The sequence below is a fragment of the Mirounga leonina genome, unplaced genomic scaffold (assembly GCF_011800145.1).
Source record: "Mirounga leonina isolate KUSES-001 unplaced genomic scaffold, KU_Mleo_1.0 Mir_94, whole genome shotgun sequence".
Taxonomy (NCBI): domain Eukaryota; kingdom Metazoa; phylum Chordata; class Mammalia; order Carnivora; family Phocidae; genus Mirounga; species Mirounga leonina.
The window spans coordinates 29,867,207-29,890,114 of NW_023270855.1; the positions used below are offsets into that span (position 1 = coordinate 29,867,207).

Here is a 22,908-nt window from a genome sequence, read left to right on the forward strand (position 1 = left end):
GTCATGATCCTGGGGTCCCGGGATCGAGTCCCGCATCGGGCTCCCTGCTCAGCAGGGAGTCTGCTTCTCCCTCTCCCGCTCCCCCCTCTTGTGCTCTCTCTCTCTCTCTCAAATAAATAAATAAAATCTTAAAAAAAAAAAAGAGGGAGGCAGCTCTTTGTATTAGCAATGGTGAAAATACGATGCTCTGTATTAATAAATTTCAAAAGACAAGTGAGGTTGATGGGGGTAAAAAAAAAAGGCGGGAGAATCAAGTTGCTGGCCTCATTAAGGACGAGAACATGTTCCTCTGTGCCCTAATATAATAGGAAATATTAAAGTAAAAACTCAAGGAGGTAAGAATTTTATTTCCACTCATGCATTTGGCACAGAACTGTCCAACAGAACTTTTTGCAATGATAGAATGTACTCTGTCTGGCTGCCTCACTATGGTAACTGCTGGCCATATGTGGCTACCGAGCATTTGAAACGCGGCTAGTACAATACTATCCATGATCTACAGATTCAATGCAGTCCCTATCAAAATTCTAATGGCGTTTTTCACAGAAACAGTAAAAACAATCCTAAAATTCCTATAGAACCACAAAAGACCCTGAGTAGCCAAAAGAATCCTGAGAAAGAAAAATGAAGCTGCAGGCATTTCAAATTATGCCACGAAGCTATAGTAACAAAAACAGAGTGATACTGGCTAACAACAGACACAGACCAATGAACAGAATCCAAAGCCCAGAAATAAACCCACACATATACAATATACAATCAACCAATATTTGACATGAGAGCCAAGAACACTCAATGGGAAAGAACAGTCTGTCTCTTCAATAAATGGTGCTGGGAAAACTAAATATTCATGTGCAAAGGAACGAAGTTGGACTCCTACCTTACATCACTCACAAAAATTAACTTGAAATGAATTAAAGACTTAAATGTATGACCTGAAACCACAAAACTCCTAGAAGAAAACATGGGGTAAAATCTCCTAGACAAGGGTCTTAGCGATGATTTTTTGGACAGAACACCAAAAGCACAAGCAACACAAGCAAAATCAAACAAGTGAGACCACATTGAACTAAAAAGCTTCTTTCTCCACAGCAAAAGAAACAATTTAAAAAATGAAAAGGCAATCTATTGAATAGGAAAAAAAATTTGCAAACTATACATGTGATAAAGATTTTAATACCCAAAATATGTAAAGAACTCATGTAACGTAGTAGCAAAAAACAACAAAAACCCACTATAAAATCCAAAAAAAACCAAACCCAAACAACAACAACAAAACCCTAAATAACCCTGCTTAAAAGTTGGCAAAAGACCAAGGCATTTTTCCAAAGACACACAAATGGCCAATAGGTACGTGGAAAGTGCTCAACGTCACTAACCATCAGGGAAATGCAAATCAAAACCACAATGAGATACCACCTCACACCTGTGAGGATGGCTACTATCAAGAAGACAAGAAATAAAAAGTATTGGTGAGGATGTGGAGAAAAGGGTGCCCTTGTACACTGTTGCTGGGAATGGAAATTGGTACAGCTCCTATAGAAAAGAGTATGGCAGCTCCTCAAAATACCAAAAAATACAACTACCATATGATCCCACAATTCTACTTCTGGGTGTGTATGCATAGGAAATGAAATCACTATCTTGAAGAGGTATCTGCACCCCCATGTTCCCTGTAGCATTATTCATAATAGCCAAGACATAGAAACAACCTGAGTGCTCATCAACTGATAACCAAAGAAAATACATATTGGAATATTATTCAGCCATAAAAAAGAAAGAAATCCTGTGCCATTTGTGACAACGTGGGTGGCCCTAAAGGGCATTATACTCAGGTAAGTCAAAGACAAACACTCATGTTCTCACGGAATCTCATGGAATCTAAATTATAGAAAAAAAGAGTAGAATGGTGGTTGCCAGGGGCTGAAGATGCAGTAAATGGGAAGATGTGATCAAAGGATATAAGGGTCCATTTTAAGAGAAGTAAGTTCTGGGGATGTAGATCATGGGGACTATAGTCAACAATACCTTATTCTTCAAAACTGCTAAGGAAGTATGTCTTAAATGTTCTCATCAAAAGAAACAAAGGAAGGAAGGGGGGAGGGAGGGAGGGAACTGAGGATGTGAAGTGATGGGAATGTTAACTAACCTAATTATGATAATCACTTGGCAATATAAACATGTATCAAATCATCACATTGTATATATTAAACTTATATAATGTTAAATAAAAGTGAACTTCCCCCCAAAAAAACTCCACAAAGATCTGAATGTGTATCCTCTGCTTTCAAACACTGCACGTAGACAACCTAACAAAGTCGGGGGGAAAAGCAAAAAAAGATATGTGGCTATTACAACTGAGGGAGTGAACTTTAATCTTACTTACTTACTGACTTAATAGTTAAATTTAAATAGCCATGGGGCTAGTGGCCACCATAATGGGTAGAGCAGATTTCTGAAAGTCCATTCTATAAACATTTTACATATACGGATTCACTAAATCCTTACAACCCTATGAGGCTGATATTATTTTATTATGCATCTTTATTGTATTTCTAAAACCTGAGGCACAGAGTGGTTAAGTAATTTGCCCCAAATCACACAGCTAGGGGAGCAAGTGGCTGGTTCTTGAAGCAATTTAGCTGATTCCAAAGTTCTCACTCAGCTGTATGTTCCTCATAACAACATGCACTACTTAAGGAGCAAATCATGGGTAAGGCAAATACTAGAGATATCCAAAAATATTCCACATTGATTATCTGCTGACTAGTAAAAAAATCACAGTCTACCTGTTTTCCCTGTGTTTTTCATCCAGGTTTTGTTAGAAGACTCATTGTCGAAGCCATCCAGCTGCAGCTCCTGGTACTCTTCGCCGACCCGTGCATGCTGGTCTAAAATGTCTATGGGAGACTGGTGACGGCCCTTGCAGCTGACACTAGACGTGACCCAGTGCGCAGGGCCATAGGCACCTGTTAAAAGAAAACACAACTTCAATCCTCATGCCCCAAGGGTTAGCAATGGAATGAACAGGACGTAGGAAGCCAACCGCCGTATCTCTGAAGGTACATTTCCCCTCAGGTTCCCACTCCAAAGATGTTAGTCCGTTGAAAACTATGAATCCAAGCCATTTGCTTGATAGGGCGATAAGACTGAGGAAAAGACATGTTCCTTAAGATAGTTTCGCTTCTTGATTTGTAATCAAACATTTGCTACTTTATCTGTAATCAGATTAAGGAAGCTGAGCAGAAGGGCTGTCAGAGTTGTTCTCATCTTTAAAAAATCCTAAGTAAGTCTTCCAAAATAAGTAAAGCATTTATTCACAAGAAAACACCTTCCTCTGTTTGGCATGTTTTGCTATTACCAATGGTATACCAAACACAACTTTCTTATTAGCTCCTAAGAGTCTGTGAACTAGAAAAAGAAAAAAATTAAAAATTAAAGGCACCATAACACAGGATGAGAGTCATTACAAATAACGGGGCAATGAGGCAGAGTTTTCCTTTGGTTAATTGTGGAAGATTTTTCAGTTTGGCCAGAATTTGTAAATTTGCGTATTCAGGCACTCACCTCTCCCCTTCTCTTTTTTCTTTTTCTTTTTTTTAAAGATTTTATTTATTTATTTGACAGAGAGAGACACAGCGAGAGAGGGAACACAAGCAGGGGGAGTGGGAGAGGGAGAAGCAGGCCTCCCGCCGAGCAGGGAGCCTGATGTGGGGCTTGATCCCAGGACTCCAGGATCATGACCTGAGCTGAAGGCAGACGCTTTCGACTGAGCCACCCAGGGGCCCCACCTCTCCCCTTCTCAATCCCTCCCTGGCATAGGAGATGGAGGTATAAAGGTAAATGCAGACTGAATGCAGCTCTCATATAAATACAGGCTTTGGGGGGATATATGCTGCAAGACTAAAAGACAATGCAGCAGTGCAGAATCCTACTGGGTACGAAGTAGACACAGGCAGAGAAAACATACTACACCCGCGTGTCTGCACTACTTGGAAATGAAATAATCTGGGGGTGATGTCTATTAAGTTGATTACAAGCTCTGAGATTTTTCTGCACCCAGCCTTGAACCTTCTTGACATGACAAAGCAGAAGGGCCCGTTGAAAGGTAACATCCTTCACTAGAAAGATTAACATACATCTCTTTTTAAGAATTAGATATGAAATAAGTCTAAACGTTACAATTTTTAGGTTTCCTAATCAATAAAGTATAATGTGTATACATATGTATATGTACATATACATGGATTCCTAAGATTTACAGCTTTAAACTTCTTCACATATCAGACCGAAGAAGATGAATGGCCAAAGTGATTTGAAGAGACCAAACCACCACCAACCAGTATTTTCGTACCTCACTCTATACCTAGCCTTGTGTGATGGAGGAACAGAGACACAGAGTCTCCCTACTGCTGAATAAAAGCCCACACACCTGTGCCCAACCCACTGCCATGTTCACACAGGCCATGAATGTTCCCAACGCCCTAAGCCTATATAGTTCACAGCTGGTGTAAACAATGGTCCCATGAAAAAAGAGACAATCACAGAACACCTTTTCAGTCTCAGTAATGGAAGAAGCTTCAAGGCTACAAGAGCAACTGATGTGACCCCCTAAAAATGGTGCATATTCTTGCTATCTGGCAAATAACTTGGCCTGGGTCATTCTCCCTAATTCTCATCCCAAACAGTAGGATAAAAAGAGATTATCAGAAAGAACATGCTCACTGCTTGGCAAAGGTTTAGCAACCTCAGGGCACTTTTCAAAATCATTTACAAGTGTCATAAGGCTTCCTAGAAAAAGTTAACATCACCATTTTCTTGACTGTAAGACTCCTTACTAAAAGAAGAAACATCAAGGGCTTTTCACTCATGTTTCTTCACCTCTTGGTCAAATTCCCTAAGACTCTGATGAGTCATAAAGGAACAGAGTGTGCATTTGCATATATTCTAGCCAAACTTTATTTTCATCTTGCATCATTACATTTGAAGGAAAAAAGGAGGCGAAAGGGGACATAAGGAACGGCTCCAATTTTTCTGTCCATTCTTTAAATTTTCTTCCAGATAAATAAAGTGATTGTTGATGTGTCTCATGAGCCTCTATGTTCAAATTATGGAAACTAACGTTTTATCTTATTTTTTAAAAGATTTTATTTATTTATTTATTTTTAAAGATTTATTTATTTATTTGTCAGAGAGAGAGAGAGAATGAGTGCATGAACAGGGGGAGCGGCAGAAGCAGAGGGAGAAGCAGGCTCCCCACTGAGCAGGGAGGCCAATGCAGGACTTGATCCCAGGACCCCAGGATTATGACCTGAGCTGAAGGCAGATGATTAACCAACTGAGCCACCCAGGCATCCCAAAATTTTATTTATTCATTTGACAGAGAGAGAGAGAGCACACAAGCAGGGGGAGCCACAGGCAAAGGGAAAGGGAGACACAGGCTCCCTGCTGAGTAGAGAGCCCCAGGGCTGAGCTCCATCCCAGGACCCTGGGATCATGACCTGAGCCGAAGGCAGATGCTTAACCAACTGAGCCACCAAGGCGCCCCTGGTAACTAGTGTTTTAATATCATGTGTGTGTGTGTGTGTGTTGAGTTTTAGAAACTCCCTAGTACGATAAAATTATACTCGATGGAAAAAAAATGCACAGTAAAATAAATCCAAACATGTATGACTCCAAAGAAATAAGAATGCAAGCTGTCATTTGTAAAAACACAGACTCCTTATAATTGTCCTACTAATAAAGAAAAGTACTCTGCAACCTCTGAAAAGTACTTTCCATTCATATTATTTCTCAAAACCCTCTAGACATGGGTGAAATATAATTTAGCACTCTATAAAAATATAACCAGGGTTCGTACCAGTGGGATTCATTTATTCACCGGTAACAATCTGAAGATTTAAGCCGACTACATGCTTGCTTTCACACTTCTACCCAATGTACATTCAAGTGCAATTTTAATTGAAACTGATCTTCCACTTCAGATTTTAAATTAATTTTTCGTTGGAGTGCTTCATGCTCCAGACACCCTTGCCTTGCAAAAACCCCTATGTCATTAGTGGAGGAAATAGAACACTTTTCCAAGCTTCGAGGTATTGATTACCTATTCTCACATCGAAGCACCACTGCCATTCCACACTGTATAAATCTCTTCAGCGTTAAGACACTTTATAAAGTGCTGAGACTTATATCATTAATCATTTGCAGCTGTACAATCTCACAATATTGAAAGCTTTGTTTTTCAGAAGTTTGAATAAATGCTTTTAAGTAAAAAACATGACACTAAATAAAGGCCATGGTTAACTTAAACCTAGTTTTGGGAAGAAAACCAATCAGCAAGAAGCCTTCCACCCTCAGGTACGACATAACCCATCTAAAATAAGAAGGAAAAGTCATTTGCACTTCAGTTTCCCCTTACTGACTCTTTCTTAGAATAAGCAGGATATGTGCAGTTGGTAGCCGGACCCATTTTCAACAGCTCACCAACTCTGACATGGCGACCTACCACACAAGGCTACCTTCTCAAAGTGGGCAGGGCGGAGCGGGAGGGTAGAAACCACAGGGCAGTTGGGCTGCCAAAAGTAATCTGCCATTCACCTGTTGAGAGTCTTGTGGCAACGAGATCTTAATGGAGACACACTGCCAACATATTTGCTGCAAGAGAATCTAACAGTGGCAGTGGAACCTCACTCAACCTGTGATGAAAAAATACTTTCTTTTTAATGAATTCCATGAGTGCATTTAAAATTCCTGCCTAAAGGTTTGATGTCATCGTAAATACACCCTTGTCAGGGAGGGCTTCCACGAGGCATACACAAGGGTCGTGCACCATCCTGGCAATGCGCGCCTGTGTTTCTTGGGACGTCCTATCACTAATGTAATTTGTCGTCTATTCCTTAATTTAATGTCTGCCTTCCTCTTAGTTCATGACGCTCTGAGAATAGCTTCCTTCTCTGTGTTGTTCAGCATTATTCTTACACCTAGAGCAGGGCCCTACCTACAGGGCGCTGCTAGTACATATTTTTAGGCACAAATACATGAATTAGAAGACGAGATTAACGAGTTGCATAGTTGTGTCTTCTAATGACACTACAGTGCTATTTTGGATTTAATTTTATACTTTTATCTGCTGACTTCTTCCTAGTCTTCCCGACTCCCTTGGTCTCAAGAGTCAGGATGTCAACCTCCTTCCTTTCATCACTAATACGTTAAATTAGTCCGAATGTGGAGAAGGTAAAATAAGCTGCAGGTATATGATGTGCATGATGGAATCTGAGTGCAAATTTAACAAGCCCACCAAAGGCAATTACAGTTTTTTAAAGAAAGGAATGTGACAGAACTTCGCTTTTAACGCCTCTAGTGAAGCATGATTATTTTTAAGGCTCTCTTATTTTTTTCTATGCTTTAACAGAGTTCTCTATTGAAAGAAGGTCAGTTAAAGAGCAAAAACAGTCTTGTTAATCCGTTTATCACTGTAGACATTTAAATATGGAATTGACACCTGGCTCAGCACCAGGCACAGTGCTACGAAATGGGTGCCAGCAGGTGGAGCTGCCACAGTTCCCCTGGGGTTCCCCTGGACAACTGAAGCTGCTGGAGCCTCAGTATGCTCATCTGTACAGTGGGAAAAATTAGTGGTATCACATCAAAGGGTAGTTTTGAGGATTACATGAGATAAGCAATGGAAAGTACTTTAAGAAGTGCCCAACAATGGGGCCCCTGGGTGGTTCAGTTGGTTAAGCATCTGCCTTCAGCTCAGGTCATGATCTTGGGGTCCTGGGATGGAGCCCCACGTTGGGCTCTCTGCTCGGCAGGGAGTCTGCTCCCTCTCCCTCCGTTCTCTCTCTCTCTCTCAAATTAATAAATAAAATATTAAAAAAAAAAAGTGCCCAACAATGAAAACTTGGTAAATGGTGGGTGCTCCTATTGCCACTGCTCTTGTGTCATAAAAAGATGTCGTAGGCCCTCAAGAACTTGACTATCTACTGGAGGAAACAAATATGCAGTCCAATCAGGGGCTAGGGGTTAAGGGCTAAGGCAGGTGGATGCAAGTATTTTGTGATACACAAAGGGGGGGGGCCTCACCTCCCCAAGGGCAGGATTTTGAAGGTGACATTTCAGGGGAGTCACTCCTTGAAATGCTAAGAAGTGTATTGGGCTCTGGTGCTTCCCATTTTGGAGGACGAGGGTCAAAAGTACAGTTGATCCTCCGGGAAGAGGAGCTTAATCCCAGCACCAGCTGGACTTAGTGCCTAGCTTTCAAAGAACAGAAAAGGCAAAGGGAAAAAGAGCAACGTCACAGTGGAGAAGGTAATCCCACCTTAACCAGGTGGTGAAGGTTACCATCACCTGTGATGCCACAGACCATGATGCACATCTTGATAGATGTGGTAAAAAGGGTGCATCACCTCTGTGGGGTTCTTTCTAAAAATCCATAGCCTCTGTCTAATCATAAGGAAAACATCAAACAAACCCAAACTGAGGAACATTCTATGAAAACATTTGGCTGATAATCCTCAAAAATGTCAAGGTCATGAACAACCAGGAAAGACTGAAAATTTGTCACAGAACAAAGAAGACTAAGGAGTGGTCAAAAACAAAACAAAACAAAACAAAACTACATGGTGGTATTCTAGACTTGAGTAGCAGAACCAAACATGGAAATGAGTGGGAAAACTCATGAGCTCTGAATGAAGTTGAGTCAGTTAATAGTAATACACCCATGTTTATTTCCTGGTTGTTCTTTGTCTATGGGGTCATTTTCCTGTGGTTACTCCAACAAGATGAAGAAATATTTACGAAACTGCTCAGAAGTCAAATAAATATCCAGATTTTATTGGATGTACTGTTATATATTTGGGGGCAGGTCTATGACCTAACAGATAAAGGTGATGGGCACTGGTTTATAGATAATGCTGGGATTGTTGTCCTAAGCTCTTTGCATGAATTTCCACTGAGTAAAACCAAAAGAAGAGAGAGACTGACTTGAAGAAAACACACCAAGCGTGTGGGTGATATTTCATTATTTAACGTTATATAAAAACATTATAAAGTTGGAGAAATTCACCTTTAAAAACTATAGTTAAAGAAGAACACTATTAGCTTAATTTATGGCTCATTTGTGCATTAAAAGAACCCTACTTCTACCTCTCTGGTGTACCATTAACAAGTCACTGTATTTTTCTCATTTTGAGATGCTACAATTCAGTAGACTAGCATCAGGAAGACATATTTCTACAGTAAAGTGAATAAATCACACAACTGGAGTTTAATTCCAACTGTCCTATTTAAGGCAGACAGAATTCCCCACATGAAAATAATAGCAATTACTGTAAATCTGGGCTCACATCTGAGATCCCACTTTAAATTCAGTGTCTCTTTAAGGCAGATTTAACCCAAAGAATTTGATGGACATACATAAATTTTGGACCAAAAGTAAGTTATCGCATTCAAAGAAAATTCAAATAAAAATCTGAGAGAAAAATCTAATTTTGACCCCCACTTCCAGCAATATTATTTGAAAAGCCCAATATGAAGAGATATAAATATAGCAATAAGACTTTTAAACAATTTAAGTAACAATCTCATTTAGTTACAGTTCATTATTAATACCTGACTTGAGAAAGAGATAAAATTGCTACTTTTAGAGCATATAAATCATACTTTTACCTAAAAGTGAGGAATTTCAAATATCTATCTAGGATTTGTGTTCCAAACAATGATTTCTTTAAATACCTAAGAGATTCTTTGCAGAAAATAAGCATACACCTTGAATTTATTTTACCATAATACGGTTTCTGTTCACTAATGAAAAGCCATTAAAAATAATGAATTCTGTCTAAATCTAATTAAAAACAAAACTAATATACCTGTTATGTGCTGTTTCTAGTCAAATATGCTTATTAATGCCTCCCTCAAGGAACTTATATTAAAAGTATTACCTGAATCCAGGCTTATTACCCTGCATCTTGTTGTCTACTTTTAACCAACAGCAACAATCCAAAAATATTAGTATTCATTGTTTTACCTAATATTATAATTAATGCTTTTTCCCCCAAATCTAAAACACATCTTAAAACTATTCCATTTTTTAATTAAAAAGCTTTATGGGATTTAGCTTGCGATTCTTTTGCATTCTCCACTACCAGGAACTTAATTACTTTTTGTGCATTTATTGCCGTATATATAAAAAAAGGAAAAAGTGCTAAAAAGCATTCATATTGCTGATCTCTGGTGTTTTCATTTTTTATGCATGCATAATTATGAAGTTGTTCGATGTTATTCATAGTAATATTCTAATTTTTAAGCCAGTTAAGAAAATGTAAATTTTCCTTCCCGATAATAAAAGAGTTGGGCAAATTTTTTGTTTTTAAATTTTAGGTATAAAAACTTCATTCCACCATTTCATATCAATGGTGTGTTTTTAAGGTAATATCAATAACTAACCATAACACCAGAAATACTAACAGACAGTAACACCAGACATGGGAACTACTTTATACTTTTTTTAATACCAACTATTATTCATTTAATTTCACAGGATCTCTATTTTAGGACTAGCTGTTAAAACTAGAGAACAGCACAATCTCTAAATTGAAGGTCCCTGATTCTAATCCTGATGCTGAAGATCTCCCTGGAACCTATTATATTGTCCTTAATAATGAGAGTATTACAGGGCATCTGGGTGGCTCAGTCAGTTAAGCCTCTGCCTTCGGCTCAGGTCACAATCCCAGGGTCCTGGGATTGAGCTGTCAATGGGCTCCCTGCTCAGCTGGGAGCCTACTTTTCCTTCTCCTTCTGCTGCTCCCCCTGCTTGTGTATTCCCACTCTCTCTCTCTCCCTCTCTCTCCCTGTCTAATAAAGTCTTAAAAAAAAAAAATGAGGGTATTGCATAGAGTAAGGATGCCAGTAATGACTACCTGGGAGTTCTGAGCCACAGATCTCAGGCTGAGTAGAGGCTCAAAAGGATTGGGTGATTGATTAGTGATGTCTGCATGAGTATGTGACAGCAGTAAAACAGGCACTATGCAGGCATGCAATTCACAGACTAGAGGATTCTGGTCCTTCAAAGACAAAGTCTGTAATGATGCATGTTTAGCCGTACCTGGGATATAAAAAGTTGTATCTTTCACATGGAATCTACCCTCATCCAAACATGCAGTCAAAATTCCTACTAATAATTGAGATGGTTTATTCACTCAAAATCTAACAAATATTGTTTAAAGTTGGGCCAACTTCATTTTTGCTTCTTGTAGATACAACAAAGAATTGGTTACAAAACGCATCTGAGCTATTAACTACACCACCAACAACAAATCCACCAAACATCTCAAGTGTTTATAAGCTATAGGTAAATTTGCTCCAGACCTGAAGCTTTCAACCTTCAGATCAACTATGTCTTCAAGCAATCAACACTCTTCACATGACAAAGATCCACTCTTTTAGAATTCTGACTGCCTTCCACAAAATTTAATATAAACATCCAAGGACGAAAATGGCCATGTGGCAGAGTGGAAAGAGCACTGGGTAATGAAACTAGCCTTTTGACTTCTAGATCAAAGATGGCCGATAAGTTCTAACTGACGTGTTAACTCCAATTGACTGTATGATTACTTATCAGTAAAGACCAGATCAGTTAGCAATGCTTGTCAAGAGCACCAGAGAGGTAGGTGGTGACAGTCTTGCCACAAAATTGCTCTTTTCATTCCAGTCTCAACTCTGGAAGGCAGACTTGGATGTGGCAGTGGTCAAGTCTTACAGTGATTCAATTTCCTCACACACAAAATATAAGATGGTATCTGATTATCGCTAAAACTTGTAAGAGTTCTAAATTCAGAAGAACGCTTTCTGTAACACCTGGAAGAATGAACTAGGCATATAAAATGTTTGTTAATAGCCTAGCCAACATTCACCCTTACTGAATACATTTCTCACTGAATACATACCACAGAGATGTGATGAGTAATAAATAAGTTACTACATATAAAGCACGTCCCACAGTACTAGGCACATAGTATCTGTTCAATAAACCTGAATATGTATACTTTCTTCTGGAAACCACATTCAAACCCTAAATTCTGGAAAGCCTGACCCTGTTTCTGGCTCTGGAAATAATGTCTGATTGGTATTTGGCCATCAGTTTAATTTCATCCTCCTTAACAAGTAATTGGCTTGGGAAAGGGTGTTAACCCAGGACTAAGCCAATTAGCACATGGAATTTCCCTGATCAGAGGGAATGTTTTAGGTTGGTATGACTCAAAACAAGACTCCAGGAAGAAGTTGCTGCGGCTGAGGTCAAAGAGGTTGCTGCCTGTGTTCTCCTTTAGGATTTTGATGGATTCCTGTCTCACATGTTGGTCTTTCATCCATTTTTCAGTCTATTTTTGTGTGTGGTGTAAGGAAATGGTCCAGTTTCATTCTTCTGCATGAGGCTGTCCAATTTTCCCAAAACCATCTGTTGAAGAGACAGTCTTTTTTCCATTGGACATTCTCTCCTGCTTTGTCGAAGATTAGTTGACCATAGAGTTGAGGGTCCATTTCTGGGCTCTCTCATTGATCTGTGTGTCTGTTTTTGTGCCAGTACCATACTGTCTTGATGATGACAGCTTTGTAATAGAGCTGGAAGTCCGGAATTGTGATGCTGCCAGCTTTGCTTTTCTTTTTCAACATTCCTCTGGCTATTCGGGGTCTTTTCTGGTTCCATACAAATTTTAGGATTATTTGTTCCATTGCTTTGAAAAAAGCTGATGGTATTTTGATAGGAATTGGACTGAATGTGTAGACTGCTCTAGGTAGCATTGACATCTTCAGAATATTTGTTCTTCCAATCCATGAGCATGGAACGTTTTTCCATTTCTTTGTGTCTTCCTCAATTTCTTTCATGAGTATTTTATAGTTTTCTGAGTATAGATTCTTTGCCTGTTTAGATTTATTCCCAGGTATCTTATGGTTTTGGGTGCAATTGTAAATGGGATCGACTCCTTAATTTCTCTTTCTTCTGTCTTGTTGTTGGTGTATAGGAATGCCACTGATTTCTGTGCATTGATTTTATATCCTGCCACTTTACTGAATTCCTGTATGAGTTCTAGCAGTTTTGGGGTGGAGTCTTTGGGGTTTTCCACATAAAGTATCCTATCATCTGCAAAGAGTGAGAGTTTGACTTCTTCTCTGCCAATTCGGGTGCCTTTTACTTCTTTTTGTTGTCTGATTGCTGTGGCTAGGACTTCTAATACCATGTTGAATAGCAAAGGAAGCAAGGGCAAAAATAAACTATTGGGACTTCATCAAGATAAAAAGCCTTTGCAGAGCAAAGGAAACAGTCAACAAAACCAAAAGACAACCGACAGAATGGGAGAAGATATTTGCAAATGACATATCAGATAAAGGGCTAGTATCCAAAATCTATAAAGAACTCATCAAACTCAACACCCAAGGAACAAAGAATCCAATCAAGAAATGGGCAGAAGACATGAACAGACATTTTCCCAAAGAAGACATCCAAATGGCCAACAGACACATGAAAAAGTGCTCAATATCGCTCGGCATCAGGGAAATCCAAATCAAAACCTCAATGAGATACCACCTCACACCAGTCAGAATGGCTAAAATTAACAAGTCAGGAAACGACAGATGTTGGCGAGGATGTGGAGAAAAGGGAACCCTCCTACACTGTTGGTGGGAATGCAAGCTGGTGCAGCCACCCAGGAAAACAGTATGAAGGTTCCTCAAAAAGTTGAAAATAGAGCTACCCTATGACCCAGTAATTGCACTACTGGGTATTTACCCCAAAGATACAAATGTAGGGATCCGAAGGGGTATGTGCACCCCGATGTTTACAGCAGCAATGTCCACAATAACCAAACTATGGAAAGAGCCAAGATGTCCATCGACAGACGAATGGATAAAGAAGATGTGGTATATATATACAATGGAATATTATGCAGCCATCAAAAAAAAAAAACAAACCCACGAAATCTTGCCATTTGCAACAACATGGATAGAACTAGAGGATATTATGCTAAGCGAAATAAGTCAATCAGAGAAAGACATGTATCATATGATCTCACTGATACGAGGAATTCTTAATCTCAGGAAACAAACTGAGGGTTGCTGGAGTGGTGGGGGGTAGGAGGCATGGGGTGGCTGGGTGATAGACATTCAGGAGGGTATGTGCTATGGTGAGTGCTGTGAATTGTATAAGACTGTTGAATCACAGACCTGTACCTCTGAAACAAATAATACATTATATGTTAAAAAAAAAAAAAAGAAGAAGAAGATAGTAGGAAGGGGAAAATGAAGGGGGGGGGAATTGGAGGGGGAGACGAACCATGGGAGACTATGGACTCTGAGAAACAAACTGAGGGTTCTAGAGGGGAGGGGGGTGGGGGGATGGGTTAGCCTGGTAATGGGTATTAAAGAGGGCACATATTGAATGGAGCACTGAGTGTTATATGCAAAACAATGAATCATGGAACACTACATAAAAAACTAATGATGTAATGTATGGTCATTAACATAACATAATAAAATAAAATTTAAAAAAAATTTTAATGTTAAAAATAGTTTGACCTTAGTATTTAGAGGAAGAATATTAAACTAATGAAATCTAAATGTTATTTTATGAATTGTTGTAATATTTGGGTTCCATTGAAATAAATATTTGAATTATGATTTGCTTAGTTACAAATTTTCACAAATAAGGGAAATTCTATGATGTTTCATTTTTATTTAATAAGTCTGAAATTGCTTCTATATGGCTAATTTGTATCATTTTGACTTTTAATAAAGACATTAAATATACATAATGGAAAAAAACCAAAAAAACAAAACTCCAGACTTTTGCTCAGAGCCTGAGGGAAAACCTACTCTGCTCCCAGAATGTGAATGAACAAGAGAAAGGGAGTGAGCTGAACTGCAATCAACCAGAGGCCAAAACTGACAAGTATAAAGGCCAGAGGAAAAAGATGAAGGAAGGGAGGGAGAGGGAGGTGAGGGGGAGGGTTGGGGAAGGGAGGGGAAGGGAGAGGAGTAGAGAGAGGGAGGGGAGGAAAGAGGAAGGGAGGGAAGGAGGGAGGAAGGACTGGAGGGAGGAAGGAAGCAAGCCTGATCAAACCACTCCTGAAACTTAAATTTCACCTCTAGACTTTTCAGTTTTATATGCTTTTGTGTTTACAACAGCTTGAGTAGGCTTTCTGCTATTTGTCACTGAAAAATACATGATATAATCAGAGTATTTGTTCAAAAAGACCAACAATTAAATAATTAAATGCTTTTTCTACATTCATCCCTAAGACGAAAATGTCCAATTATAAAGATAAAAATCAGAAATACATGTTGGACAGACTACATAGAAGGATAACATCTCCTGATCCCCCTTCCTTCCTGCGTCTCTAGCTATCCTCCTTCCCTGTAGGAGAGGGTTTAAAGATCTCATTTAGACAAAAGGAAAAGGGACAAACTCCGAAGTCCCTTGCTGTAAACTCTTACTCTTGGTAACGGAGGGGTCAGGGGTAAGAATCCCTGAAAGCCTTCACTGGAACAAGCTGCCTCTCACCAAAGGCTTCTGCCTCAGACACAAGCCACAGTACCATCAGTAGGTAGGGAAGACCCACTGGGGTCGCAGCCACATCCCACTAAGGAGACAAAACCGACAGTTGAGGTCTGGCTCAGACAAGGCTTGGCGGTCCTTTTTCTCACCATGACTCTCTAATGCCAGCATCACGCTCCACATGCTCAGGAGAAATCCCAATCACGAATAGGAAGAGGGAAAAATTCCCAAAGTTTGGTGTTTGGGAGGGCTAACAGTCTATGTAACAACCCACCAACATAAGGGCTGAGAGGGAAAGAACAAGAAATTAAAAACAGTTTTAGGAGGCACTCACTCAACAGCTGAGGGGCCTGGTGTGGAGGGGGGTGTGTGGGATTGGGAGACACTTCAGAGGGTGCAGACAGGATGATTAACACGCTTCCCGTGGCAACTATAAAAGGAGGAATGTATGCTCTAAATGTATTAACTATTAAATGCTATCTGGGGGAATGTCTAGACATAAAGCAACACATTTGTGACGTAAAGCCAAACAACATGACGGAGCCCATGTCTCTGTGGCACTGTGAACATTTCACTGTAACCTGTAATTTTCTCTATTTCAATAACTGTAGAAGTGTAAGTAACTTCCCATAAAGGGGATCAAGAAGGAAAATTGGAGGGATTTAGCAGAAGTGACAGTGAGAAGAACATCAACAACTTCACTTGCCCTAGTCAGAGGAGTCTTCGCGAACCTAGCCATCTGAAATAGCACTCCCATCCACACTCCATTTCCCTAACCTTGTTCACTTATCTTCCTTGTAAGTAGTCCATGAGAATATAAGCTCCATGATGTCAGATCTTTGTCTATTTTGTTCATAAGGTCCACAGAAGATACTCAATAAATAAATATCTGTTTAAAAGGGCTAGGATGAGGTTGAGGCACTCACCAAAACCTCGGCTACCAAGTTAAATAACATTTTAATGTAATATTTTAAAGTTTAAAATGTATGCCAGGCATTGTGATGACAAGTTCTGACATTTTTATCTTCTTTGATCCTTTCAACACCTTGTGTCAAGATAAGTGCTAGTCTCCCCGCTTTCACAGATAAAGAAATTGAGGCTCAGGAGAGGAAACTTACCCTCACATAGTAAGTGGCAGACCAAAGAGTCAATTCCAGATCTATGGGACTAACCTATAAACTACAAGAGTTTGCAAAGTAGGACATGCAGGCCAAATCTGGCCCACCCGTTATTTTTATAAATAAAGTTTTATTGGAACATAAAAAATCAATGGAGACTTGCTAAGGAAACTACAGCCATTACTTAATACTATTCAATGGTTCAAAAGCAGATAATCTTACTCTAGGATAAATTCCAAATGGATCCAAGGTTTAAACACTTAAAGAAGAAAAAGCACAAGAACCAGTTGTCGGGTAATTTGTAATAGGAAAAACATTTCTACATATCATGTATAACCCCAAAGTCAGAAAAGACTGATGAAATCAAATATGTTAAACAAATATTTAATTTTCTGATTCCAGAAAGCACATAAGAAACATCAAAAGATGAATATCAAAAGATGAATAATCATAAAAAACATCTGCAATTCATACCACAAAAGGGAAAATTCTTTAGTATATACCTTCTTTAGAATACTGAGATTCTAGAAATCAATAGCCTCAAAACCCATATAAAAATGGGAAAAAGCTATGAACCAATAGTTCCAAGAAAGGAAATACAAATGGACCCTTAATGTAGGAAAAGTTGCTGTGCCTCATTAATAATGACAAATACAAATTAAAATTTTATAGATGCATTCTTTCACCTACTAAATTAGTAAACATCAAGATGTTTGATTACACACTGTTAGCAAGGATGTATACAAATAAGCACTTTCATTTATGGCTACTGAATGACTGATACAATCTTTCTCAAAGAAAATTTGGCAATAAAAATTAAAATAGCCAATGTGCACTCCTTTGACCCTAGTGTGATTTCTACAAATATATTTACATTTGTACAGGGTTAAGGTTAGTCATGGCAGCATTGTTGGTAATATCCAAGATTGGAAACACGATAAACAACCATCACCAAAGGGCTAGTTAACCAAACTAGGGGAAATCAACTGCAATGAATAGTATGGAATGGGAGACAACAAAGAAGAGAAAGAGAGCTCTTTAAGCTAAAATGGTAAAACTTGCAAGTTACTTTTTTTTTTTTTTTTTTAAGGTAAATTCTACACTCAAAGAACTCAGGACCCCAGAGATCAGGAGTCACAAGCTCTACCAACTAAGCCAGCCAGGTATTCTCCAAATAACTTTTTTTTTTTTTTTGGTGAAAAAACTGCTATACATTATAATCATGCTACGATTTTCTTTTAAAAATGAAAAGACCATATATATATATTTATTGTATGTACATAAAATGCCTTCAGAACCATATTTAAGAAACCATAACACTAGTAAACGAAGAGGAAAAGGAATGGGAGACTTTTCACTTCTTACTCCTCTATGATCTAGGAAGATATTTATTTTTAGAATACATGTTGTAGGGGCGCCTGGGTGGCTCAGTCGTTAAGCGTCTGGCCATCGGCTCAGGTCATGATCCCAGGGTCCTGGGATCGAGCCCCGCATCAGGCACCCTGCTCCGTGGGAAGCCTGCTTCTCCCTCTCCCACTCCCCCTGCTTGTGTTCCCTCTCTCGCTGTGTCTCTCTCTGTCAAATAAATAAAATCTTTAAAAAAAAAAAAAAAAAGAATACATGTAGTACTTCCGTAATTGACAACAACAACAACAAAAAACTTATTTAAAAAAAACTTGGACACATACACTTCTGAGATCTAGACCTCCGAATATTCTCAGTGGACTCTGGAACTCCTGAGGTCTTAATATATTACGGCATGCACTCTGAACAGGGGTGATATTGGGTGAAAGAAAGTTTGTTCTTGGGGGCAAAATGTTACTTTTTGGCTTTAAAGCACAGATATACATCGAATCCATAATCACATACACAGTCTGTGTTTACTGATGTTACTAAAATTTCATGGACTAGGTATGATAGGGATAAAAATGTCTAAAAAGGCTTCCTGGAGGAATGGACAATAACAGAAAACAAGGTTGAGAAAAGAAAGTACTATGCAATTATGTGGGCAAAAAGAATCCTTGGATCTTTTTCCTATGATTGTTAAGTCAGATCCTTATTAAAGCAGATATTCTATTTTAACCTTAAAATGAGACAACTATAAAAAGAGCCAATATTATTGAGAAGTCATTATGTTCCTCGTCGTTATTTGCAGTGGCTATTGCGGGTCTTGAAGTTGTGATTTGAACAACAGTCTGTACAATTTTTCCATACAGCCGCACTACCTGTTGCTTCTCTTCTGTATGGTATTTAATTTCCACCCATCATTCCCACCTCTCAGGAGCTGGGGAGATCCTGATTTTGTCATCTAATCTCAGTGCTGTGCCTCCCACCAGCATGCCATTCGCAAATTTAATAAATCCATCTCGTCCATCAAGTTGTTGATAAAAATACTCAAAAGGCCAGAGCCGAAGATAGAACTTTCCATCATTACAGTGGTGCATTATCCAGAATTCCCTGGGAAGAGTTTTTCAATCTACTATGAATCCTCATTTCTCCATCTCAACTCTGAGAATATCAAGAGATATTCTGTCAAGGCTCCCTCTGAAATCCAGATACCCATACTGGTTGTACCTGAGAATCTAGTAATGTTTTCAACACACGACAGAGCTTACGACAGGAACCTCCCCTTGCAGAACATTAGGACATCTGAGGGCAGGACACAGTTGAATTTCCTTGCCCTTGTTACCCACATCTGGCAGTGCAGCCATTTAGGATAAATAAGCAATGCAGGACATAAATAGGGCATATAAGGGGAATATTAAAAAGAGCCAATCAGGAAAGACACAGAAATGGTCGGCTCTCTTGTTTTTTATTCTGTCAAAGATGTGTGATCAAAAGAAAATGTCTGATGGGGAATTTCATAAATCTTAAGAATCACTATTATATTTTAGGAATGAAATTGATGACTGATGAAGAATAAACAAATGTAGGGCGCCTGGGTGGCTCAGTTGGTTAAGCGACTGCCTTCGGCTCAGGTCATGATCCTGGAGTCCCTGGATTGAGTCCTGCATCGGGCTCCCTGCTCAGCAGGGAGTCTGCTTCTCCCTCTGACCCTCCCCCCTCTCATGTGCTCTCTCATTCTCTGTCAAATAAATAAATAAAATCTTAAAAAAAAAAAAAGAAAGAAAAATACCAACAATTTTAAACGGTAAGTGCACTACAACTTCATCTCAGGATTTAAGTGGCAACATGTGGCAGCCCACTGACGGCCGTGGGGATGATGGAAACAGTGCTCCCAAATGCTGAACCAAAGACAAATGCTGGGCTTGATGCACTGGAGAAGTTCAAGAAAAATAAAATCCACATACCTGAGCCTTCAAATCAGCACCTTCAAGAGTGGAGGTCAAAGAAACTGTGTTTTGGAAACAATGAAAACAGCTACGACCAGTCCTAAGACAGGACACTAACTGTTACCAAACGTTGCGCTAAGTTCTTTACAAGAATCATATCACCTAATCCTCAAATCCATCAAAAGCTGTAAACTTCACTATTATCCCTATCATACAGACGATGCACGTGAGGTGAGGGCCACAGTGGTCCAAGACCACTTCCCTAGTAAAAGCAGCTTTTAACCTCCCCTCTTCACACCCATTCTTTACATATAGCTTAATATTTACAGGTCACTGACAATGGACCAAAGTCCCTGGATTATTTTATTTGTTCCTGGCAATACTATTCCCACTTTACGGATGAAGATATTATGCCTAAAAAGGTTACTTTCTTTGGTATTTAGATCGCACCATTGAGCAAAAAGTGGAACCAGTGTTCAAACGCAGGCACTTGGCTCCAGAGACTCCCTTCACCCTTTAAATATCCTGCTGTAGTAATATTTTAATGGGTAGACACTTCTGGGCAGTTCTGATGTAAACCGAATCTGGAGGTCAAATTCAGCTTGGGTTGCATGGCTAGAGCCAAAAAGCTGCTCCACAAAAGGACTGAATGTCTCAGTTAAGGCCATAGATTGGGGAGAATAGCCTACTGGTAGCTTTGACCTTGGTTCCTCAAAATCAGCAAATAAAATATTTATCAACATCAAATGTATTAACATTTTCAATAACACCATGTGTTTCTAGTTGGAGCACAAAGCTAAGTAGACAGATACAGGCAAATGAAGTGAGTAAGCAAGGACTTTTTGTTGTCTACAGGCAGCCATTCACAGGACAGAAGGTCCCATAGTTACCATACTAAGTATCACAAACATTGCAGAATTAAGATGGAAGGAGAAACTGATGGGAAAAATTACACATACAACTAATTAAAATCACACGTCCTTTTGTATTGAGAGGGTCTTCCCTACTTAAGGAATAAAAGGTTTAACAATATTTTAAAACAGTATTAACCCACTTTAAAGAAAACAGAGGTGAGGCATCACAGTAAATAACTCTATTTCGATGAAAAGAAAAAGCTTTGCTTGAGGTGTGGCCGGTGGTGCTGGTTCTATAATTTTTCCACGAGTTGATTAAGTATCAATACCGTGAGGTATACTAGGTATGATATTAAGAAAACAAAGCACAATTTTACAGTTATATGGTGGGACTCCTATATCTGGGACTCTTCAAAGAAAAGAAGAAACCAAGCACTGTTTAGATAATACAACGAAGAATCTTACTTGGCAAGATGCAGAAATAGAATCAAAAAGAAACTGAAGGACCCATACCTTGTGATTAAGCAGGAGACAGACCATACATTTTCCCTCTGGGTTTGAGAACTACAGCCCGAGGTAAGTACATGTCGATGCCTGTCCACCATATTGATGAACTTTGCTGGAATTTTTTTAGTTTAGGAGCTCACATCCCAGAGAAAATGTTTAGTGATTTCCAAAACAGCAGGATCCCGGTTGTGAAAAACACGCTCTCTAATTAGCAAATTAGAAATCCCTTCCTTGAAGATAAAACTGCTAATGCACACAAAGCCTCAATATAAAATAATCATATTCAGAAGATGCTGGGCAAACAGGACGAAACACACTCTAAACAGCTTTCATTCTCTTTGCAGCCTTAGTACTCAACCGTAGGACCACTCTTTACGGGGGAATCTAGACCTTTTGGGTATCGAGGTAAGAGAGGTTGTTTTCATTTATTAGCATTAAGAATTCTTCCCAAAGTGCTCCAAAAACACCTAACTCAGAAAAACAAGGGGGAGAAAAGGACTTGACTAGGAACAGACATTTCTTTAAGCAGTAGGTTCTTAACCATGCTTACTGGATCATATGAACAGACCTCTAAACCACTGTGATTCCGAGCAAACTTAAAGTAATGTACGTAATATTTTACTCTGAATTTGCTTTACAATAGGTCAAACTAGGGCTGCCCCCCTCTCTTTGTGTAAGATTCTAAAGAGAAGCAAATTGGTAGACACCAAGAGAAATCAATCCAACTACTCCCCTGGCTGTTCATACTCCATCAAAATCAATAGTGAGTAAAACTTAACACCCATATGGCTTTTGGCCTGAAGTCCTCATTTGCCCACAAAGTCCTGAGCCCCCAAGGGCATGCAGGCTCCTTCTGAGACTAGGGGTGGAAAAGGAATCAGCAGTACCTTCAGCCTCACACTTCTCTGCAAGCTTGGAAAGCAGCTGTGGTGAGTGCAAGTGTTGATTCTGACCCCACAGACAGGCTTAGGCAGAAGCTACAAGCCCATGGGGGCATCGGATCACAATTCCCAGTCTTGAATCCATCTCTCTACTCCACATCTTTACTAGTGATTAGTGAGCATCTCAGATTTCACATGTGCAATCCTGAAGTTCCAGATTGTTCTTCCAGCTGAACTTCATACAGTGTGGCCTCCACCCTCTTATTGGCATCCTTCAGGTACTCAGGACAAAAATCTTGGGGTCAACCCTCACACCTTCTTTATATGTTATTCCTCAGATACAGGAGCAAATTCTAGGATGTACCTTCACAGCAGATCCAGAAGCTGACGTCTCCCACCTGCTCCCACTCCTGCCCAAGCTGCCATCACGTCTCCTATGGATCACTGTCACTGTCTCCACCCCTGACTCCCTGACTCCCCCGCCCCTGACTCCCTGACTACCCCTCACCTCCTTCAGTCTGTTATCAGAACAGCAGCCAGTGATCTTGTTAAAACATAAGCCATTGACTTAAAAACCTCCAAGAGCATCCTTGCTCATTTAAAGAAAAAGCCAGACCTGAAAAATTGTATACAAGGCGCTACGCATCTGCTTCCTGACCCCAATTACCTCCCCGATCATAGTTCCTACTTCTGTCCGCCTTGATCCCA

General features: G+C 39.4%; 1 protein-coding gene across 3 annotated transcripts in view; it reads right to left on the reverse strand.

Moving 5' to 3' along the window:
* PTPRG (protein tyrosine phosphatase receptor type G) overlaps window positions 1-22,908 on the reverse strand; it is a 705,012-nt gene that overhangs the window by 285,979 nt on the left and 396,125 nt on the right. For all 3 annotated transcript variants that reach the window (XM_034996466.1, XM_034996465.1, XM_034996467.1), the window contains exon 3: window positions 2,790-2,969. In XM_034996466.1, coding sequence (XP_034852357.1) covers window positions 2,790-2,969 — 180 coding nt within the window. The remainder of the gene's footprint in view (window positions 1-2,789; window positions 2,970-22,908) is intronic.